The sequence below is a fragment of the Melospiza melodia genome, chromosome 20 (assembly GCF_035770615.1).
Source record: "Melospiza melodia melodia isolate bMelMel2 chromosome 20, bMelMel2.pri, whole genome shotgun sequence".
NCBI lineage: Eukaryota > Metazoa > Chordata > Aves > Passeriformes > Passerellidae > Melospiza > Melospiza melodia.
Genome location: NC_086213.1, coordinates 6709114 through 6730623, shown reverse-complemented (window position 1 = coordinate 6730623; position 21510 = coordinate 6709114). Strand labels below are relative to the sequence as shown.

The 21510-nt window shown below is 54.4% G+C and overlaps 2 protein-coding genes and 1 gene segment (V, D, J or C); all 3 read right to left on the bottom strand.

Annotated features, from left to right (window-relative positions):
* Nucleotides 1–9343: 9343 nt before the first annotated feature.
* On the bottom strand, nt 9344–14504 carry LOC134427196 (immunoglobulin lambda-1 light chain-like). Its single transcript, XM_063172817.1, has 4 exons — nt 14420–14504; nt 13994–14285; nt 11426–11463; nt 9344–9819 (listed from the first exon to the last, which is right to left on the bottom strand). The coding sequence occupies exons 1-4, from the start codon at nt 14463–14465 to the stop codon at nt 9500–9502; spliced, it is 696 nt and encodes a 231-aa protein (XP_063028887.1). The 5' UTR covers nt 14466–14504; the 3' UTR covers nt 9344–9499.
* A 1333-nt stretch (nt 14505–15837) lies between these two features.
* LOC134427546 (immunoglobulin kappa light chain-like) lies at nt 15838–19617 on the bottom strand. The gene is made up of 5 exons (XM_063173476.1): nt 19347–19617; nt 19178–19250; nt 18543–18779; nt 17993–18072; nt 15838–16079 (listed from the first exon to the last, which is right to left on the bottom strand). Exons 1-5 carry the CDS (start codon nt 19615–19617, stop codon nt 15838–15840), a joined length of 903 nt encoding a protein of 300 aa, XP_063029546.1.
* Nucleotides 19618–20049: 432 nt separating this feature from the next.
* LOC134427545 (Ig lambda chain V-1 region-like) lies at nt 20050–20562 on the bottom strand. The segment is given in 2 exon segments: nt 20050–20384; nt 20517–20562. Coding segments are annotated over 2 exon segments (381 nt in total).
* Nucleotides 20563–21510: the final 948 nt, after the last annotated feature.

The following is a 21510-nucleotide window of genomic DNA, read 5'->3' as shown; positions in this document are numbered from 1 at the left end:
TCAGTGGGGAGGAGCTGGGGGAGCTGTCTGGGTGGCATCCAGGGATATCCCCTGCGTGCTGGTGCAGGCAGGCAGGAAAAGCCAAATGCCGGCCCTGGCTCGGGAAGCAGGCCCCGCATGCAGTCCCAGCGCTGCAGACGCTGCCCTGTCACCCTCCCTAGGGCTGGGGCTGCCTGTTGGAAGGGTGGGGGTGTCACCGGGAGCACAGCACCTGCAGTGCCTTTGTGCAGGACACAGGGATCTTTCCACGGAGCTCATTTTGTGCTGGCAGGAATAACTGCATGAGCGGGGTGGTTCATAATTAATGTGCTGGAGCTCCAGGCATGTTCCCATCCTCCCCTGAATTATGGGCGAAGAGCACAGGCCGTTATCCGGGAGAAGAGGGGGCAGGCTGAGGTTTTTCATCATTTCTGGATGGAACCACTGCCAGTGCGGGACTCCAGCCCCCAGCCCCAGCCGTCGCCGCCCCACCCGTGGGTCCCGAGCATCCCCCTGAGCATCCCCCGCGCCAGGCTCCTGGGGCAGGCCCTCCCTGCAAGAGCCTCTCCGTGGGCGGAGGGGCCCCGTCGCAGATCCCTGATGCCCACGCCGGGGGATGCGGCTCTGTGATCCCCCGGAGCTGAGGGCTGGAGCCGCGGGACACGGGGACACGCCGGACACGCGGGGGCGCCGCGGGCACGCGCACGGAGAGGGGCCCGCGCGGCTTGGCGGCCGCCAGGGGGCGCCCTCTGCACGGCCCCGACCCCGCCACCCGTGCCCGGTGTGCTTCTGTCCCCGACCCCGACACTGCCACCCGTGCCCCGTGTGCTTCTGTCCCCGACCCCGACACTGCCACCCGTGCCCCGTGTGCTTCTGTCCCCATCCCTGTCACCGCCACCCGTGCCCCGTGTGCTTCTGTCCCCATCCCTGACACTGCCATCCGTGCCCCGTGTGCTTCTGTCACCGACCCCGACACTGCCACCCGTGCCCCGTGTGCTTCTGTCCCCATCCCTGACACTGCCACCCGTGCCCGGTGCGCTTCTGTCACCGACCCCGACACTGCCACCCGTGCCCCGTGTGCTTCTGTCCCCATCCCTGACACTGCCACCCGTGCCCCGTGTGCTTCTGTCCCCGACCCCGACACTGCCACCCGTGCCCGGTGTGCTTCTGTCCCCATCCCTGACACTGCCACCCGTGCCCCGTGTGCTTCTGTCCCCATCCCTGTCACTGCCACCCGTGCCCCGTGTTCTTCTGTCCCCGACCCCGACACTGCCACCCGTGCCCCGTGTGCTTCTGTCCCCATGCCTGACACTGCCACCCGTGCCCCACATGCTTCTGTCCCCATCCCTGACACTGCCACCTGAGCCCCATGTGCCTGTGCCTCGTGTCCCTGTGTCCCTTGTTCTTGTGTCCCTGTCTCTGCCACCTCCATCCAGTGTCCGTGTGCCTGTGTCCCTGCATCATGCCATCGCCGCCTGTATCCTCCTGTCCCTGTTCCTCATGTCCTTGGGGCCCTTTCCTTTGTGTCCTTTGGCCTCTGTCCCCTGACTCCTGGGACCATATTCTTTCATGTCCTCATTCACTTTTCCCCTCTGCCCTGTTACATATGTTTTTGTCCCCCGTGTCCTCATGTCCCTGTACCCCATGTTCTCCTGCTGCTGTCCCTTGTGTCTTCATACAATCATTTCTTGTGTCTCCATGCCCCCAGCCCCTGTGTCTCCGTGCCACTGGCATCCATGACTTCTTCCCCCTGTCCCCCACATCTGGATACCGTTGTGCCCTGTGTCATCATGTCCCTGGCCTCAGTGTTCCACTGCTCCCTCTGCCCTACCACCCTCTCTGCTGTGCCCTCTCTTCCTCCCATGTCCCACCATGCCCCCCTGTGTTCCCTGCCCCTCTATGTTCCCATGTCCTCTATTCTGCCTGTTCCCTCATGTCCACCCATGTCTCACCATTCCCAGCTGCACTGCCCAGCTCCAGCCCCTTGTGCCCAAAGGCCACAGGGCAGCTGCCCCATGGATGTGCCCAGGTCCAGCCCAGGGTGGGCCCAGCCCCAGCTGGTGAGAAAGGGGGGCCCAGTCAGCTGTGGCGAGTCCCAAGTGGCTGCAGCCCCCCAGTCCAGGCCAGTGCCAGGCCAGGGTGTGAGGGGCACCCAGGCATGGGGGACCATGGAGGGCACAGGCTGTGGCTCCCAAAGGCATGGGTGGCCAAAACGTTGGGCAGTGGCTCTGGGAGCAGGGACTCCACCGGGTCCCCATCACCTGGGGACCTGTCCTGGCTGGCTGTGATGACCCCAGCAGAGAACAGTAGTGGCACCAGGCAGGGTCTGGCAGCACAGATCCTCTGTACAGCTGGACACCAAAACCACCCCAAAGGCTCAGCACACCCTGGGCAGCCCTGCTGGGACCCGAAATCTGGGGGGTGCTGTGCCTGTGCTGGGAATGCCGGGCTGCCAGGGAAGGAACAGGCAATGCCCCCTCCATGAGCATTGCTGAGTTGGCGCCAAGCCCCAGCTTTTCCCGCCCTTGCCCTGCCCTGGCCCGGCCCGGCGGCGGTGCCCGGGTGCCACGTGCAGGGCAGTTTGTGCCAGGGCAGCAGAGCGTGCGGGGCCGGGGCTATTCCTGGCTCCCAGCTGATGTTTGCCCAAGCGGGCTCTTGCTTTTGGCGGGCTCCTGCTTTTGGCGGGCTGTAATTTTAGCAAGGGCTGTTTCCAGCCTGCGGGGCTGCGGTCAAAACAGCTGCCTGGGAGGGTGCCTGGCTCAGCTGGGGGGCTGTGATGTGCATCAGACCCCTGCCCACAGCCAGCTGGGGGGTCCGGCCAAAAGCGCCCAAAACATGGCAGAAATGTTTAATCCTGGTGGTTTTTCCCTGCAGTGGCTGCAGAGGAAGGGGAAAGGGCTGTGGCTCTGGTGTGGGGCTGGCAGCATGTGCACAGGGTGGGGAGCTGTTGGTGAGGGTGTCACTGCCTGGGGTGGGAACCCAGAACCCTTAGGGATGGAAAAGCTGTCCAAGATCATACTGACACTGCCAGCTCCAGCCATGTCCCTGCACACCACATCTGCAGGATGCAGGGTCCAGCCCCAGGGTGCACCCAATGTTCTCCTCCACTCTCCATCACACTGTCTGCTCTGCCCACCCTGGCTGTGGAGAGGGAAAAAGGCAGATCTGGCTAAAAGTCCTCGCTAACTGGGTGAGCCTAACCCCGAGGGCCTGGTGTGGACCCTGGCAGCCACCCCCATCACACCCCTCAGCCACCACTGCCACCGCCTTGTTGTCACCGTTCCCTACCTAGAAATTTACTAACATTAAACTAAAAAGTCCCACCCAGGGAGTCAGAACAAGGTCTGCAATTCAATGACCATGTTTCTCCAGAGAGGGAGCACCAGCCCTGCAATCAAATCTTTATCAGCACACCTGACTGGGGATCAGCACCTGTTTATCTCGAATATGAGAGAAAACAAGGTTTTGCTGAGTCCCCAGGCCAGGCTGAGGCTCTCCTGGGAATTACATTTTACTGCCACAATAAAATTGAAAAAATAAATATTTTGAAGCAGCTGAAAGGTGTTTATTTTTTAGTTGGTTCAGCTTGTTTACAATCTGTTTACAAGCCTGGGCACTTATCTTTGGGGCTGTTTACTGGGCTCTCCCCCAGGCTCTGGTGTGGTTTCATACACATCTAAATAACCCCCAGCTAGGGGCTACCTTCCTGCCAGCTGCATGTCCTGGCAGTTGCTGTTTTGACACAGTTATGCAAATGATTGCTCTTGTCTTCACAAATGGGCTTGAATGCTCAGGTTGTGTTTTCGACCACACCAGCCTGAAACATTTATTTATTTCATTTAATTCTATTCCAATTGCAGGGCAATAAACCCTGGTTTTGCACTCTCTTGCCGCCTGCAGCTGGGGCTTTGACCTAGGGCTGCCCAGGGGTGTTTGATAGTATTTTGTCATTCATGACTTGTACTTTATAATTTGTATCTTGTATCTTATTAATTTATAAATTTATTTCCCAGACTTGGGGAAACCTGCCCCATATTTTGTGAACCTGGAGGTTGCCCCTGTACCCAGCAACAGGTCAGACTGAGGGATGACCCCAGAGAAGGGGCTGCCTTGGCAGCAGGCAGGGACTGATTAGTTTAATTAAGTAAATGAGTGGGTAAATTCAGGGTGACCTGACAGCACGGTGGCAGCAGGAAGCTGTCCAGGCTGGTTCCCCTGTGGTGGTGGCACAGGGAGACAAGGCCACAATGTCAGTGTCAGGGTCTCTCCTGGCCTCAAGGCCCACAGGTGTGGGGTCAGTGGTGCCCAGCCCAGGCTGGAAGCACTGGGGTCACTGGAGGGGGGATGTGTGTATACATACGTGTGCAAGGTGTGTGCACACACGTGTGTGTGTGTGTGTGTGGTGTGTGTGTGTGTGTGTGTGCGTGTGTACAGCAGCTGGGACATCCCACACCAGGGCAGGGACCACCCTGTCAGGCAAGACCCCACTGGGTGCCTTGTCAGGGACACTCAGGGGACAGGAGGGGTGACCCTGGCCTGGGGACACGTACTCTGCTATGGCACAGAGTCTGCACAGCCTTGGCACCAGCCCCAGTGGGTCCCTGCTCAGCATCACCCACACTGCAGCAATTTTGGGCAGCACCATGCCACCCCAACCATGCCACCCCATCTCAGGGGCTGATGACCCCACAAGGTGATGATCCCCCACGGTGAGAGCCTTGGGGACACAGAGCTGGCCACCATCTCAGGGCTGATGTCCCCCACAGGGTGATGATGGCCACTATCTCAGGGCTGAGCTGGCTCGGCTGTGTGGCGCTCACTTGCCTTCACACGTCAGCACCCACTGGAGACAGTTTCAGTTCCTTTTTTGGGGCGCCCTTTTCAATTTCTGATTGGGGACTGCAGCGGGTGAGGGTTAAATTTAGCCAGGGGATGCCCCAGTGCTGCACAGCTGCACGGTGGGGCTGGCTGGGGAAAACAGGGGCCCATGCTGGTGTGGCACAACGTGGGCTCTGCTCAGCCTTTCCCCAAGTCCTGCAGAGAACACGGTGATGTGAGTGCAGGGAGTGCCGGGATGGGGAGCAGCACTCTCCTGGTGCTCGGGTGCTGCAGCCCCCGGCTCAGGCAGGGCAGAGACCCTGGGTGTCACCCGGGCTTGGCACAGCTGTAGCACCAAAGCGAGGGCACTTGTGCCATCCTCCCACTGCTGTCCCGGTGCCTCTGGCTCTGCCCCACTCCCCCCAGCCCGGGCTGGGGCTATTCTGGGACGCTGCTCTTGCTTTCGAGTTTCAGCCCCGCTGCCTCCAGGAACGCGGCTTTGTGCGGCTGCAGCTGCCTGGGGGCAGGCGGGACCCGTCCCCTCCTCTCCGGCTCTGCCACGCCGCCCGTGCCTCTCCAGACGAGCTGTTTCATCAGCTCCAGGTGCACTCTCTCTGCTCCTGCCACGTCCCCATAACAGGACCCCACCTCCTCCTGGTACAAGGCATTGGGGCTTGCCTGGCCTGGGGAAATCACCCAGTGATGTACAATAAAAAAATAGCAGGTCAGGGCTGCTTTTTGGGGCACAAATGTGGCCAGAGCTGGTCATCATGGAGGGGACCCAAGGAGGGTTCGGGGAGCAGAGCAGAGCTTTGTGCTCGAGGTTTGTGACTGTGGTTTAGGGACGAGGGTTGCAAGAGCTCCCATGGTCCCACATTCCTTTGCCAACATTCCTGCATCCTTCACTCTATTCTCAGCTGTGGGACCCCTCCAAGCCCCTGATGTCCAAACTCCCAGGGTTTATCAAGAGGCCCCTGAAAGGTTTGTTAAGCCCTCACCTGGGAGCCTCAGCCTGAGAGAGCAGTTCTCAACAAGCCCAAACCCTTCATGGGATCCACTGCTTCTCTTTGCAGCTAATTAAAGCCTTCCCGAAGCATCTCATTTACTAAATTAGATCCCCCTCATTTTAAAATTACTGGCAAGCTGGGAAAATGAGCAAATAAATGACTGTTAAAATTGCAGTGCAGGAGCAGGCAGAGTGAGAGCAGGAGCTGCAGCTGGGGAGGGGAGGGAGGTTTCGGTTCTGCTCAGCACATTTGCTCACCAGACACCCCCAGCCAGGGTGGTGATTGCTCTTCCCAGGCACTGCTTCCCTCCCTGCCAGGGGATGCAGCAGGCCCTGCATCCCTCTGTGATTCCCAGCCGAGGCTCTCTGGCCCTGCTGAAGGTTTGTTAAGGGTAAAGCTCTGGCTGGGAATTTGCCAAGTTGCAGGCAGTGGGGGAGGATGGAGCCCTGGAGCGGCCAGGGCCACTGATCTATAATTAATCAGGCTTTTTTCTTGACAGTTGTTGCTTATGGAAAAGATTTAGAAAAATCTTTTAATCAATAATTAGTGAGATTTCCTTCCCCCTGAGCCAGAGATGTGCTTGCCCTGCCCACACAGACCTGAGCTGAAGCGAGACCCCAGCTCATGCCCCAAATTGAGCCCACAAAAGCTGGGGTGGTGTCCTGTGACCAAGGAATGGGCTTTACTCAGGAAATGCCAAGATGAATCTCAGGACCTGGGGAAAGCATTGCCCTGCCACCAGTGCCCCTCCCCAGAAATGTGGCATTTCTCAGGGTAAAACCTGGCAGCACAGCTGGGATGGGGGCCCTGTGTTACCTCTCATTCACTGCAGCCTCAACCAGTACTGAGGTGATTCAGCAACTGCTGGAATTGGTAATTACTGAGGCTTGATCTTTGCAGCAGAAAAGAAGTGAACATCCTCCCTGGCAGCAGGTCTGGGTCATTGGGGCATTTCTGGCTGGCAGAGTCTCAGCTCTCCTGGCAGCACCACAAGGCTGGGGATGAGATGCCAAAGGCAGGGCTTTGCCAGGGAATAACCTTGCTTGAGCAAGGAAGGGGACCAGTGGCAGTGTGGAGGAGCTGCTGCCATCTCTGGGCTCACATCCCCAGCAGTGAGCTGGAATGGATGGATGCATGCCCAGATGTGGCCCTGCTGCAGGGACCCTCACCTTCAGCACCACCTGCCATAGCCCTGTGGCCCCCCAGGAGCCAGCCCTGCACCTCTGCCATGGTGGGTCCTCCCTGCTCAGGAAACTCTGTTAAAGAAGCTTATCTTGAAACACAGTGGGACAGAGCTCTCCATCATCTGCCCTTCCTTCCTTTGCCTGGCTCCAGTGCAGGGTGAGCATTGTGCTGCTGGCTCCTTCCTTAAGGCCAGCAGCAGCCCAGGGGTCTGGCCTGCACATGGGTTTGCTCTGTGGCAATGGGATTTGGGATTTCCTGTGAAAACCATGAGCTTGTGACCCCACACATGGGAAGGGACATTGTGACTGACCCCCTGAGCAGGGTGATGGGAAGGGGGCTTTGCCCTGTGCATGGGGCTGCTCCATGGCAAGGCCTCCTCTGCCCAGCTGAGGAGGATAAAGCAGGGTAAAAGGCAGTGAAGCTGTTTTGGAGCATGAGGTGCCCTTTGGCAGCTCAGGTGGGGTCAGGGCCTGCTGCCAGCTCTCTGACAAAAAGCAGAAGGGAAGGGACACTGTGCTCTATATCAATACAGGCTGGGGCACGAGGGAACTGACAACAGTCCTGCCACAAAGGATTTGAATCAATCAGTGGATAATGGACCTGGCAATGTGCACCTTCAGCCCAAAAAAGCCAGCCATATCCTGGGCTGCATCAAAAGCAGTGAGGGCAGTGGTTTGAGGGAGGGGATTCTCCCCCTGTAACCCACTCTGGTGGGGCCCACCTGCAGTGCTGTGTCCAACTCTGGATCCCACAATATAAAAAGGACATGGACCTGTTTGAGTTAGTCTAGAGGAGGCCACAAAGATCTCAGAGCACTGGAGCACCTCTGCTATGATGAAAAGATAGGGGAGTTGTGGCTGTTCAGCCTGGAGAGGGGAAGGCTCTGGCAAGACCTTATAGCAGCCTTTTAGCAGGCCCTGATGCAATAGGACAAGAGATGTTTCTTAACTAAAGAAAGGTCAATTTAGGCTAGGTAAAATTAAGAAATTTTTTACTGTGGGAGTGGTAAGGTGCTGAAACAGGTAGCTGAGGGAAGCTGTGGATGTCCCATCCCTGGAAAGATTCAAGATCAGAATGAAAGGGGCTCTGAGCAACCTGATCTGGTTAATGTCCCTGTTCATTCCAGAGAGCTTGGACTGGATGATTTTTAAAGGTTCCTTCCAACCCAACTCCATTCTAGGATTCCATGATTCTGTGTCCCTAGAAGACACTTGCAGGGACATGTGGCAGCCCAAAGCCTGGAGCAAGGCTTTCCATTAACAGAGCCTGGGGAGGAGGATGTGCTGGGGCCATCCCCCCTTTCCCAAGAAGCTGGTGAGGGACACCTCCCCCAGAACTGCACATGGCATGGCTGGCTGCTCCCAGCCCCTGTCCCTGGAGTGGCTCCTGGCTGCCCTGATGGGGTGACAACAGCAGAGCACTGGTGCTTTCAGCACAGCAATGGCTGTCAGCCCTTCCATGGGCAGGGCTGCAGGGAAACCTCCCCAGTGCTGTGCTGGGGATGGGGACAGGGCATGTGGCACACAGGAGTCCCAGCTGTGGTGGCACAGGGTGTGATGGACAGGCTGATGTTTGTGCTTAACTGGCAGCTACATTCTGGGAAGCACTGGGATGACAATGAAAGGGGGACAGAGCCTGGTGGCAAAGGGACATGGCTGGCTGTGCCTTCACCACCGGCCACATGTGCCGGCAAGGCAGCTGGCACCCAGAGGCACAGGAGCAAGGGTCGAGAATGGCACAGCCAGGGCTCTGTGTGCAACGAGTGCATGGGGGCTGACTGCAGGCTGTGCCCCAGGCTGCTCATTCCCTGTCTTGGCAGTGCCAGGGGATTTCATTGGGGTCCCCAGGGTTGAGAAAAAGCTTTGCAGGGCCCTGCAATATGAGTGTGTGTGTACACATATGTCACGAAGCTGAGAAGCTTCAGCTTCTCCATGTTTTGCTGCTTTGGAATGTGATTTGGAGAATTGTTTATCCAGCATGTGAAATTGTTTTTACTTGATGACCAATGACAGCCACCTGTGTCAAGGCTGTGAGCAGTCACAAGATTTTATTATCATTCCTTTCTATTCCTTGCTAGTCTTCTGATGAAATCCTTTCTCTATTCTTTAAGTGTAGTTTTAATATATAATTTTCTTTTAATATAATATATATATAATAAAATAATAAATCAGCCTTCTGAAACATGGAGTCAAGATTCTTATCTCTTCCCATGTTGGAGTTGCCTGCAAATTCCACACACATAAGTGTTCCCATCCCACCCTCCCTACTGGTGGAGGTGTTCCCATCCCACCCTCCCTGGGCTGCTGCCAGGCCGCGAGGGGAGCGGGCGCGTTGGAAGGACACAGAGCCAGGGATGCTGAGCCAGCGTAGTTCAGTGTCGGTGTTTATTTGTGTGACACTCACAGTGGGGGGACAGGAGCAGGGGACGGGCAGACATGGGCAGAGACACCTGCGGCTGGGGGAGCCGCTGTTCCAGAGGTGGGGAGGAGGGAGGGAGCCAGCGGGGTGGGTTAGTAGCACTCGGATCTGTTCACGGTCTTCTCCACATTTCCAGCGTCGTGCCTGACCTTGCACGAGACAGAATTGTAACTCTGCCACGTGCTGGCCTGCAGGGACAGGTAACTGCTGGCCATGTACTGGTTGTTGCTCTGCCGCTGGGCCTGGCTGGTCTCCACGCCAGTGGTGATGGTATTGCCATCAGCCACCCATTCCACTGTCACCTTGCCTGGGTAGAAGTTCTCCATCAGGCACACCAGGGTGGCTTTGCCTGACTCCATCTCCTCGGTGGATGGCGCGAAGAGGTGCACGGTGGGAGCAACCTTAGGCTGGCCTGTGAGGGACAAGAGTGGTATGGGGTCAGAGATGGCCCTGTCCCCCACCACAGCCCCTGCCTGCCCTGCTGACACAACCCAGAAACTCCCCACTTTCCCCACAGCCAGAGCTTATCACTCCTAACTGCAATGTATTTAAATTTGGGATATATATATATATATATATATATATATATATATATATATATATATATATATATATATATATATATATATATAAATATATATATATATAAAATATATGCATATATGTGTGTGTGCAATACACATACATCTCATACATGCTTGTATATATGTTTTTTTATATACACTATGTGCACATATATGTGCATATATGTATTAGATATGATAGATATATACAGTTAATATGCATAATATATATACAGTGTACAATATACATACATAGGACGTCCATATCATATGAATAGATGTATAATTCTATAAAATGCATATAACATGGATATTTATACATTTCTGTATCTCATATATAAAAAGACTAATTTTTTATATATTTATATATTTATGTATATTTTATGTGTATATATATATATATATATATATATATATATATATATATATATATATATATAATTAAATATTAATTTCTTTGCCATAAAGCCATTTCTTTCCTTTTACAGGGCTTTTTTTTTTTTTAAACCCCAAAATTTCACAGACAAACCATCCTGTTTTCTGCCCAGTTCTGCTTTCAGACATTTTCTTGTCTCTGGAAACTACCACTAAAAATCACACAAAGGAAGATGGAAAAAAGATGTCTGGTCTTTCTGGTGTGGTTCTGCTGCCTCCTCCAATGTGCAATGTTTCCATTTCTATCTTCACCTCTATCTCCATTTAAAAACTAGGATGACTCCATTAAATACTTTTTGATTAAAAAGTGCCCAAATAACATTTTTCTTGGTCTTAGCCCTGCGTAATTTGGTTCAAATTGGGATTTTTCAACAAATTCTTTTAAAAATTACAGACAAAGACAGACAAACGACATTTCCGGCAGCATTTTCAGTCCAATAATCTCCATTTTTGACATGTCTTACCTGGACAATGGGCTCTCTAAGATACCTTGGAATCTTTTGTCTAAGATTCCAGGGACATTTTAACACAAAGTCAGGATGACTGTGGGCTGCTCGTAGCCAAGGACAGGCTGCCCTTTCACAGCACCTGCACCCCTGGACCCCGCAGAAGAGCCCCTGCCTCTCACCAGGGGTGACAGAGACTTAGTCCTCAGGACTAAGAATTGAAGACATAGACTTTAGACTGACAAATTTCTTTGACAAAGACAAAAATTACATCTTTTAGGGACCTAAATTTGAGTTTCCTTCCCCCTCAGACCTCAGACACATTTCCTGGACGAATTTTAAGACTTTTCGACTAAGAAAATACGCCCCGAATCTCCGTGGCGTGCACAGAGGCGTCAGAGTCCGCAGGGACGAGGCAGAGCCCCCAAGGCCGGGCTTAGTGCCCGGCCCCAAATGGGCGGCAGAGCCCAGCCCAGCGCCAAGTCCGAGAAAATACCCCAAATCGCCCAAAATCGACAAAATGTCAAAATTCCGCGGTGGGAGAGGAAAGACCGAGGGGAAGTCGGCGACTCACCTTCGACGGTCAACATGGTCCCGGCCCCGAATACACCACACAGTGACACAGGGCCACACAAAAACCTCCTGCCTCATGGCTGAGCGGTCCTGGAGCCCACGGATGTGGGAGGGTGGGGAGGATGGTCTGGAAATATCCCAATGGGTGCAGTGGAATGAAGGTGATGGGATGGGGACTCCCCGATGGACACAGCAGGATGAAGGTGTGGGCACAGCTGTACCTGTGGAGTTTTGGTCCTGGCTGGGCTCTTTCAGTGCAGCTTCCACCACCAGCAATGGAGATAATAGCTGAAGGTCTCTGCAGGCAACTTATTTTTATTCATATTTACCCTAAAAATATGAAAAGGCAAGAGGTGGAGATGCCTTCATAAAGCTGAGATAGCCAAGGAAGGGGTGAGACAAAACGAGTTTCAGCTAAAGCCAATTAACTTCAAATTTCCCTGTAAAAAGGCTCAGCTGCTTCTTTGAAAAATATTTTCCCAGTTTGGTGCCAATCTCACAGATTGGCACATTCAGTGCTCATCTTGGACCACTGAATGCCAACAGCACCAATGTAAATTGAACCCACAGATTTTCAAATGATGTGGTTTGTGCAAGTAGTTATAGAAAGAGGCAGAGTCAGTGAACTTCCTGAGTCACAGGAACTCTATAAATAGTTCACTGTAGAACAGGTAACACTTTGAAGATTTTGTGGTTTGAGACACTTTCTCTTTCAGAGGTTTGCTTTGCCTCTGGGAAGGTTTATGCTTTTGTGCAAAGTCTGAAACTATCCGAAAAAGAAAAAACATCACTGAAATTGTATATGCAAAGCATTTAGCTGAAGCCACTGCCCTCTATTGTGGATGATCATTTTCTGAGCATTTCTCAGGCTTCAATGGGGTTTTGGTTTCATTTTGTGGGAGGACAAGAGGGGGACAATGTTCATCTCTTCAGTTCTGCTCTCCTTGCAGGGAGGCATGGAGGAGGACAGAGGCTGTGCTGCATGCAGCAGGGTGTTGCTGAAGTAGCTTTTGGCATTGCCACCAGAGCAGGAGATCAGCAGTCCCTCCTGTGTTGGCTGACACCTTGGAGAGCTGACTCAGAGATGCTGCCTGGACCAGGGAATGTAGAGAGGGAGAGGGGAGAAGAGAGGTGTCAGTCAGTGCCCCAGGACAGCCCTCTCTGACCTGCTGGACGGGGCTGCTGTCCCGAAAAGTCCTGATGGAACAGAGGGGTCACTGCCTCAGACAGAGCTCACGGCCTGAGCTCAAGGCCAGGGCCCCATGAAGAGCCCTGGCAGAGCTAGAGGACGTGGCTGGCAGCAGAATGAGGTGGTGGGGCTGAGGACAATGCCAGGCACTGCAGAGCCCCTGGACTCCTCGTGCCCAGCATGAGGCAAGGAGGAGGCCATTCAGAGCCAGGGGTGATGGAGGGGGGACTTGAAGCTGCATCAAGCCCACAGGTCTACTCAGCCCTGAGAGAGGACAGAGAAATTCCATTTTTAACTCCTTTGTTTCCAGAGGTGGTGATGGTCCAGAGGGTCCTGGCACAGCAGGGCTGGGAGGCATCAGCAGGGCTCTGGGTGCTTGCTAGGGAGATCAGAAGAATCTTGGCTCTGGGGCACAGGCAGGCACAGGAAGTTATCCCAGCATTTCTTTATTGAGAATGTGGGCAAATATTGGACAGGTTTCCTAGAGAGCTGGATGATATCCCAGGCCTGCAAGTGTTTTATACAGGCACTTGGACAATGCCCTACATTTTTGTCATGTCTGAAGTGGCCACGCAGTTGGACTATGTGATCATTGAAGGTCTCTTCCATCTGAAATGGTCTGTTCAGTTCTATCCTATCTGCTCTCATCCACAAATGACAAGGAAAGGGCTGTGAGGATGGAGCTGTGTCACTGGAAACAGAGCAGGGCAGAAAAAAGACAGGGTTGTTCCAGGGACCTGCCCCACCAAACAGGGACAGCAGAGGCTCCTAACAGGCCCCTGCCATGGCAGGAAGACTTTGTATCCCATCCCCATTGCTCCATTGTGAAATCCAATCGTAACATCATCACTGCCATTTTGGTAGCTACCACATTAACAGACAGCCTTGTCCTGGGCTTGGACCCCAGAGATGGTTACTGTGCTCATGGCGCCAGGCTGGCATCCCCAGAGGGATGTCTGGTGGTCCCAGGTCATTGCAGCAGATCCCAATGACAGGGGCACAGCCAGAAAACTTAGGCTGGTACCAGTCACAGCTGCTGCCATCCCTGGAGCAGATGACTTTGGTGGTTTGTCCCACAATGCTGACACTGAGTAGAGGTGAAAGAGCACTGCCTGGACCAGGGAACATGGAGAGGGAGAGGAGAGAGAAAAGATGAGGGTGAGCCAGTGACTTGGAGCATGGCCCTCTCTGATCAAGGGAACAGTGACAGGACAAATCTGGCTGCAGTCACATACATGGGACACCCTGGGCCATGACAGCACTGCTGGGAGGTCATAACTTCCTCAAATGACAGAGGATGGGCGCAGTCTTGGGGCTCCAAGGGTAAGCTGAGGCAGGAGGTTTTTGTACCACTTCCCCATTGCTCTGTATCACAGTGCAGCAGTACTGCTGCTGTCATAGCTACCACAGAAATAGACAGCCTCGTCCTCGGCTTGGACCCCAGTGATGGTTAACGTGGCCGTGGAGCCGGACTTGGATCCGGAGAATCGCGAAGGGATGCCCGAGGGTCTCTTGTCATTGTAGTAGATCACAGTGACAGGGGCAGTGCCAGGGACCTTCTGCTGGTACCAGCCATAGCTGTAGCTGCTACCAGAGCAGGTGATCGTGACGGTGTCGCCCACCTTGGCCGTCTTCTCGGATGGCTGAGTCAGCGCTGCCTGGACCAGGGAACCTGGAGAGGGAGAGAAGAGAGGGGAGAAGACGGGGGTCAGTCAGTGTCCCGGGAGCACAGGCCTGCCTGGGCAGCAGGATGGGGTCCCTGTGCCCAAGGGCCCAATGCTGGCACAGCGAGTCTGGCCATGGCACCTGTGCTGTGGGCGAGCACCACGAAGAGAAGAGGGGCCCAGGCCATGGTTCAGTCCCACCGGCTCAGCGTCCCCAGAATGATGGAGCTGTGCCGTGGACCCTGACTCCCTTTTAAGCCCCCGCCCGCCCAGGACACGTCCCCTCCATGCAAATCCGACCCTGCGGTCACGGCCGGATCCTGCCCGCGCCTCTCTCCGCACATCCCTCCCTGCTCCACACCCAACCCCACCACCCCAGATGTAGTAGGGCTTGTCCACAGACACAAAGCGGAGACACCCCCCAGTTCTGAGCCTGAAACCCACCAGTATTGACCCCCCTGCCCCCACACCAGGCTGAGTGGCTGCAGTGCCTAAGAAGGGAGAGCTGGGCACTGTGGCAAGGGCAGACAGAAGTATCTGCAGCTCCCAGTGATGGGACTGAAATGATGCCAAGCTCTACCATTCCCCAACTCATTTTTGGCATTTTTCCCTCCCACAGGTGTTCCAGGCCTGTAAAGTACCTCCTTGATCTCCTGCTTTTGTGTCCGAGCCCTTCCTCTGATCCACCACTCAAGACTAAGACCTTTGCTCTTCCCAGGCATTCACACCCCACAACAATGGGAGTGGGCCAGCAATGAGCCCCAGGGTCCAGCAATGCCTCCCCATGATCATGAGCCCAGTGTGCTGGTGCTCAGCAGCCAGAGCTGGGGCAGCTCCTGGTCAGTGCTGCTCCAACTCAGGGCACAGGGATCATGGCTGCCTCTGGCAGTCTCAACCCATACAAAGAGTGGCTGCATCACAGGAAATTCCCTCTTCCCCAGGATCCTCCCTGTCCCCGACTATGCTGTTCCCAGGGTGCCCAGGGCACCAGGAGCCTGGCTGGCATGGGCAGGGCAGGGCTGCAGGGCTGTCTCCCTGCGAGCAGCACGGAGGGGACCTGCTAGAGCACAGCATGTGTCCCATAGCAGGAACTGCCACACAGGCACAGATGCTGCTCCATGTTGTCCCTGGGCAGCTGCAGGCAGCACGCAAGGGTGTCCTACTGGGGCAAGAGTGGGCCTGTGTCTCCCTTTTCCTGTGCTGGGAGTTACCGTGGCCCTGATCACTGCTGGTGTCCCTGCCAGAAGAGTGAGAGCCTCCTCCCGCTTCTCCTCCTCCTCTGCCTGGACCCAGCCATGGATAATGTGGCCGTGGAGGCAAGTGTGTTTCCAAGTGCTATATATCCCCTCCCAGAGTGCCAGGGAACGGGCAGGGACCTGGGGCTTTAAGGGAGTGCCAGGCTGAGACACGAGGCACAGCCACATTCAGTGCAGGGCAGCAAGGGCAGGGCCATGGTGAGGGCCTGACCCTCCATCAAGCAAGCACAGCAGAGACTCCTGACTGATATCTGCAATAGCAGGATGTTCTTGCATCACTTCCCCAGTTGCTGCATGCCACTGTCTAAGCACTGCTGCTGCTGTCCTCACCACCACAGAAATAGACAGCCTCGTCCTCGGCTTGGACCCCAGTGATGGTTAACGTGTTCGTGGAGCCGGATGTGGATCCGGAGAATCGCGAAGGGATGCCCGAGGGTCTGCTGTTACTGTTGTAGATCACAGTGACAGGGCCAGTGCCAGGGACCTTCTGCTGGTACCAGCCATAAGCATTGTTGCTGCCCCTGCAGCAGATCGAGGTGTTCTGTGCTGCAGAGACATGGACACTGGGGACAGCTATGCCAGAGCCATGTGAGAGCCGGGGCTGAGGCAGAAGCTCTCCATGCCCAGCCAGAGCACCCAGGGGTGGCAAATGCCCACACTCCCAGTCTGAGCTGCCAGGGCAGCTGCAATGCTGCCAGGCCCTGGACAGGACTCAGACTGTGGAGCAGGTATGTGGCAAAGGTGTTCTTGGGCAGCTCCACTGTCTGCAGCTCCAAACATTGTCCCAGGCTCCTCTGCCCCTCACATGGCTATTGGGCAGTGAGGATGAGCCCAGGTCAGGGCTTCTGCAGCACCAGGGCCCAGTCACTGGGAACAGAGTTGTAGAATCATGGAATGGTTTGAGTTGGAAGGGACATTAAATACCATCAACATTCCTGCCTTGGGCAGGGACACCTTTCACTAGACCAAATTGCTCCAAGCCTCATCCAACCTTGCCCTGAACACTTCCAGGGATGGGTCATCCACAAGTTCTCTGAGAAACCAGCTCCAGTGCCACATCATGCTCAGAGTCACAGCCCTGGAACACTCAGAGAAGGGAATGGAAAAGTCCCAAAGCTGGAGAAGTGGTCCTGCCTGGTGGAGTGGAATGAGGCACCAAAACCAGTCTTTTTGACACTCAAGATCTTGCTTGCCTGTGGGACAGGTGTCACCATGAGATCAGCACTGCTGCTGTCAAAGCTACAACAATAGTAGACAGCCTTGCCCTCAGCTTGAACACCAGTGACCCTCTGGAGCCAGATACAAAACCAGAGAATCACGAAGGAATGTCTGAGGGTCTTAGGTCATCCCAGTAGATCACAGTGACAGGGGCACTGCCAGGGACCTTCTGCTGGTACCAGCCATAGCCACTGTTGCTCCCAGACCATATGGCCCAGGCAGTTTGTCCCAGGCTGGCTGGCACCGAGGACGATTGACTGGACCAGGAAGCCTGCAGAGGGAGAGGTGAAAGGCAATGAGATGGTGTGAGCCATTGCCCTGGGAGCACATCCTTGCCCAGGCAGTAAGATAGGCCTCCTGTGCCCATGGTCCTCATGCCACGGTGACATATACAGCCTCAAGACAAAGAGGAAGTGTTACAGAGCTTGCAAGGATTTTCAGGGCAAAGAGAGAGGCGAGAATGTTGATTCCATGTTTAGAAGGTTTGATTTATTATTTTATGATATATATTACATTATTACTATACTAAAAAGAATAGAGGGAAAAGTTCTCAGAAGCTAGCTAAGATAAGAATAGAAAAGGAATGAATAACAAAGTTCTGTGTCCAGGCAGAATGCAAGAACAGCTCTGCCATGAGTGGTCAGTAAATCTAAACATCCACCTGAGACCAATCACGAATCTACTTGTTGCATTCCACAGCAGCAGATAACCATTGTTTACATTTTGTTGCTGAAGCCACAGCTTCTCAGAAGGGAGAAAAATCCTAAAAAAAGGGTTTTTCACAAAAGATGAAACACTGTGATCTATCTTGTCTGTGACAAGGAAGATTAGAGACCCATGGTCCTGGAAGAAGAGCTGGCAGCAGCAGAGCGGTAGAACATCACCCTCTGAGGGCAAGGGACCTGGTCACGGGTACAGAAACATGGGGGAATCAGGGCCCAGCCTGGCCCAGGGCAATGCAGCAGAGGCAGCTTCAGCAGCAGCAGCTGCAGCAGGAGGGAGCAGCCTGAAGCAGAAGGCAACAGGGCTGGGGATGAGGCAGTGCTCTTCCTATTACGGGAACAGGGGCAAGAGTCCCTTCCTGTGCCTTGTCATGCACATTCATGTCCTTAGGCAGGGGACAGGAACCTGCCTCAACTCCACTATCACAGTTTTGTTTGTGTGAGAAAAAAATGGCTGAAAAGCTTCTTGTCTTGACATTAGCTTCTGTGTCTCACTTCCCAATTACTCATCTCCAGTACTGCTGCTGTCCTTGCTACCACAGAAATAGACAGCCTCGTCCTCGGCTTGGACCCCAGTGATGGTTAACGTGCCCGTGGAGCTGGACCAGGATCCGGAGAATCACGAAGGGATGCCCGAGGGTCTGTTGTTGCTGCCATAGATCAGAGTGACACAGCCCCAGGCACCCCAGCACAGAGGCAGCAGGAGGAGGACATGGTCACCAGTAACAAGATGTGATGGGTTGGGGGACAAAGCCACACTGATCTTTGTAGGAACAAGGACAATGACCTTCAGACATGGTGGAGAACAAGAGAACCTCCAGTTCTGTGGGACAGCAAAAGCAGGGCATTCGTAGCCATTGCTGTACAGAGGGGACAGGAACCTACCCCACAGCCAGCCAAGAGGGAGGAGGGCTGAAATATTTTCTTTCATTTTGGAGTTTGGAAATCATTGGAATTCTCACTTCCTACTTCTTGTTGCCACTATAGACCATAGCCACCACTGCTGCCGTCCCAGTTACCACAGAAATAGACAGCCTCGTCCTCGGCTTGGACCCCAGTGATGGTTAACGTGCCCCCAGAGCTGGAGAATCGTGAAGGAATGCCTGAAGGTCTATGGTCCTTCCAGTAGATCACAGTGACAGGGCCAGTGCCAGGGACCTTCTGCTGGTACCAGCTATGGTGGCTCTTATGCCCAGAGCAGGTGATCCTGATGGTGTCTCCCACCTTGGCTGATACTGAGGATGGCTGAGTCACTGCTGCTGCTTGGACCAGGGAACCTGGAGAGGGAGAGGTAAGAGAGAAGAGGCTGTCAGTGAGTGGCACAGGAGCACAGCCCTCCCCAGGCAGGGGAACAGTAATGAGTAATGGGACCATTCTGCCTTCAGGCACACATGTGGGACACCCTAGGTTCAATGCCCACCCTGGGCACTCCTGAGGGATTGCTGTAGCCAGGGCCTGAAACCTCTCCCTGCCCACTGCCCTCAGGGCACTCCTCATCCCAGTCACTGAGGCCAGACAGCCTGGGGACACGGCCTGCTGTGGACATCCAGTGTCTGGAGCAGTTGGAAACAGCCCCGCCCATGGGCCGAGGGGAACCACGTCCAGGCCAGCAGCCAGGTACTGCAAAGCAGGGGGTCCCTAGGCAGTGAGAAGCTCTGTGTGGTTATAATGCATGACAAAGTAATGGGGACATCTTCAACACACTATGGCCACCAGATGAGATGCGGCACGAGGACAGAATTGAAGACAAGACCTGGTAAACCAAAGGCCACAATAGCTGCAGGCACCAAGGATAGGAACTGCCAATGCTCAGAAGCTCTTCCCCATACAGGGAAAAGTTCTGCAATCAAGAGGAGCGAAAAAATTTCCCCACCATAACCAAAAGCCTGGGCAACACTGCCATCATAGCTACCACAGAAATAGACAGCCTCGTCCTCGGCTTGGACCCCAGTGATGGTTAACGTGCCCGTGGAGCCGGACTGGGATCCGGAGAATCGCGAAGGGATGCCCGAGGGTCTGTTGGTATTATCGTAGATCACAGTGACAGGGGCAGTGCCAGGGACCTTCTGCTGGAACCAGCCATACCAGTTGTTGCTAGCTCCAGAGCAGGTGATCCTGACAGTCCCTCCCACATGGGCTGACATCGAGGATGGCTGAGTCACTGCTCCTGCCTGGACCAGGAGAGGGAGAGGAGAAAGGGAAGGAGAGGAGGTCAGTCAGTGTCCAAGGAGAACAGATCTTCCTGGGGAGGAGGTTTACAGGGAATGCCACAGTCAGAGGAGAATGAACCCAGACACAGTCACCAGCATATTTAAGAAGTAGAGCCCAGGCCAAGGCATCTGAGCAGAGAGTCAGCCAGCTCTGGCAGATGAAGGTGGACATGGTTATCACTAGCAAGAGGCAGTGAGGTGTGGAACACAGCTATAACATGAGTTTTGTTAGAGGTGAGGACAACGGTCCCCAGCCTCCTGTTCAATAAAAAAATGGTATTCATAGCGATGGTCATGCAGAGGAGACATATGCCCACCCCAGCCGCACATTTACAACTCTGCTTGGCCATGAGAAGGACTGAAAATCTATGCTTTTATTTCCTCTGTCTTTGGAACTTCATCAGCATAGCTGCTGCTGTCCTGGCCACCACAGAAATAGACAGCCTCGTCCTCGGCTTGGACCCCAGTGATGGTTAACGTGGCCGTGGAGCCGGAGGCAGATCCGGAGAATCGCGAAGGGATGCCCGAGGGTCTGTTGGTATCCCGATAGATCACAGTGACAGGGCCACTGCCAGGGACCTTCTGCTGGTACCAGCCATAATAGTTGCTGCTACCCCCAGAGCAGGTGATCAAGACTGTGTATCCCACCCTGGCTGTAATATCGGGTGGCTGCTGAGTCAGTGCTGCCTGGACCAGGGAACCTGGAGAGGGAGAGAAGAAAGAGGAGAAGAAGGAGATCAATCTGTGCCCCAGGAGCACAGCTTTCCTAGAGCAGCAGGATGTGCCTTGCATGCAGAAGCCCTTCCCAGGCACAGTGAGTTTGGCCATGGCACCTGAGCCGTAGATGAACACTGTGAGGAGGGGAGGGGCCCAGGCCATGATGCAATACCACCAGCTCCATGTCCTCATCCTTGTTTGGGCTGTGCTGTGGTCCTTGTCTAGCTTTTAAGCCACCACATGTCATGGCTCCTCCATGAAATTAAGACTCCGTTCACAAGGCAGGAACCTGCCAATATATCTTTCCCCAGCACCTGCTCACCTCACTCATTAGAGGATACTTCCCATACCATATTTCAACTGCTGAGAAAAACCGCCAGATTTATGATGAGGTACACATGACATGGTGATGGCCGAATGTCCAAATGGCAGAACAGGGTGTTGGTCCCACCAGGGATCCCTAAATCCAAGGGTCTCTGATGCACTATCCATCTGCATAACCATTCCTGTAAACTGCAGTTCTCAAACCTCAGTCATTCCTCAGAAACAGCATCCCCCAGCATCCATGGTCAACAACAACCATCCTGCAGGGGGCTTCAATCCTGACCAACACTGCTGTCCCAGCCACCACAGAAATAGACAGCCTCGTCCTCAGCTTGGACCCCAGTGATGGTTAACGTGCCCCCAGAGCCGGAGAATCGCGAAGGGATGTCCGAGGGTCTCTTGTCATTGTTGTAGATCACAGTGACAGGGCCAGTGCCAGGGACCTTCTGCTGGTACCAGCCATAGCCATAGTAGCTGCTACTCCCAGAGCAGGAGATCCTGACAGTCTCTTCCACACTGGCTGGAAGCAAGGATGGTTGCTGACTCAGTGCTGCCTGGACCAGGGAATGTGGAAGAGGAGAGAAGAGAGGGGAGAGGAGTGGAACCAGTCAGTGTCCCAGGAGCACAGACCTGCCTGGACAAGGTTACAGGGAATGCAACAGTCAAGGACAGAACAGACAGGGACATGGTTACAAGCACATTCCAGGAGCAGAGCCCAGCCCATTGCAAGTGGCTGCACAGAAGCAGCTTTGGCAGCATAGGAACACATGGCCATCTGTAGCAAGA

Coding starts and splice junctions, on each gene's coding strand:
- LOC134427196 (XM_063172817.1), bottom strand. CDS start 14,465: ATGGCCTGGGCCCCTCTTCTCTTCGTGGTGCTCGCCCACAGCACAG. Junction 14,286..14,419: donor GGTGCTCGCCCACAGCACAG/GTGCCATGGCCA, acceptor CTCCCTCTCCAG/GTTCCCTGGTCCAGGCAGCG. Junction 9,820..11,425: donor GACCATGTTGACCGTCGAAG/GTGAGTCGCCGA, acceptor TGTCCCTCACAG/GCCAGCCTAAGGTTGCTCCC.
- LOC134427546 (XM_063173476.1), bottom strand. CDS start 19,617: ATGTCAGCCCATGTGGGAGGGACTGTCAGGATCACCTGCTCTGGAGCT. Junction 18,780..19,177: donor CATCTCATCTGGTGGCCATA/GTGTGTTGAAGA, acceptor ACTCACTGACAG/CCTCTTCTCTCTTACCTCTC. Junction 18,073..18,542: donor TTCTCCAGCTCTGGGGGCAC/GTTAACCATCAC, acceptor ATCCTGGTCCAG/CTCCACGGGCACGTTAACCA.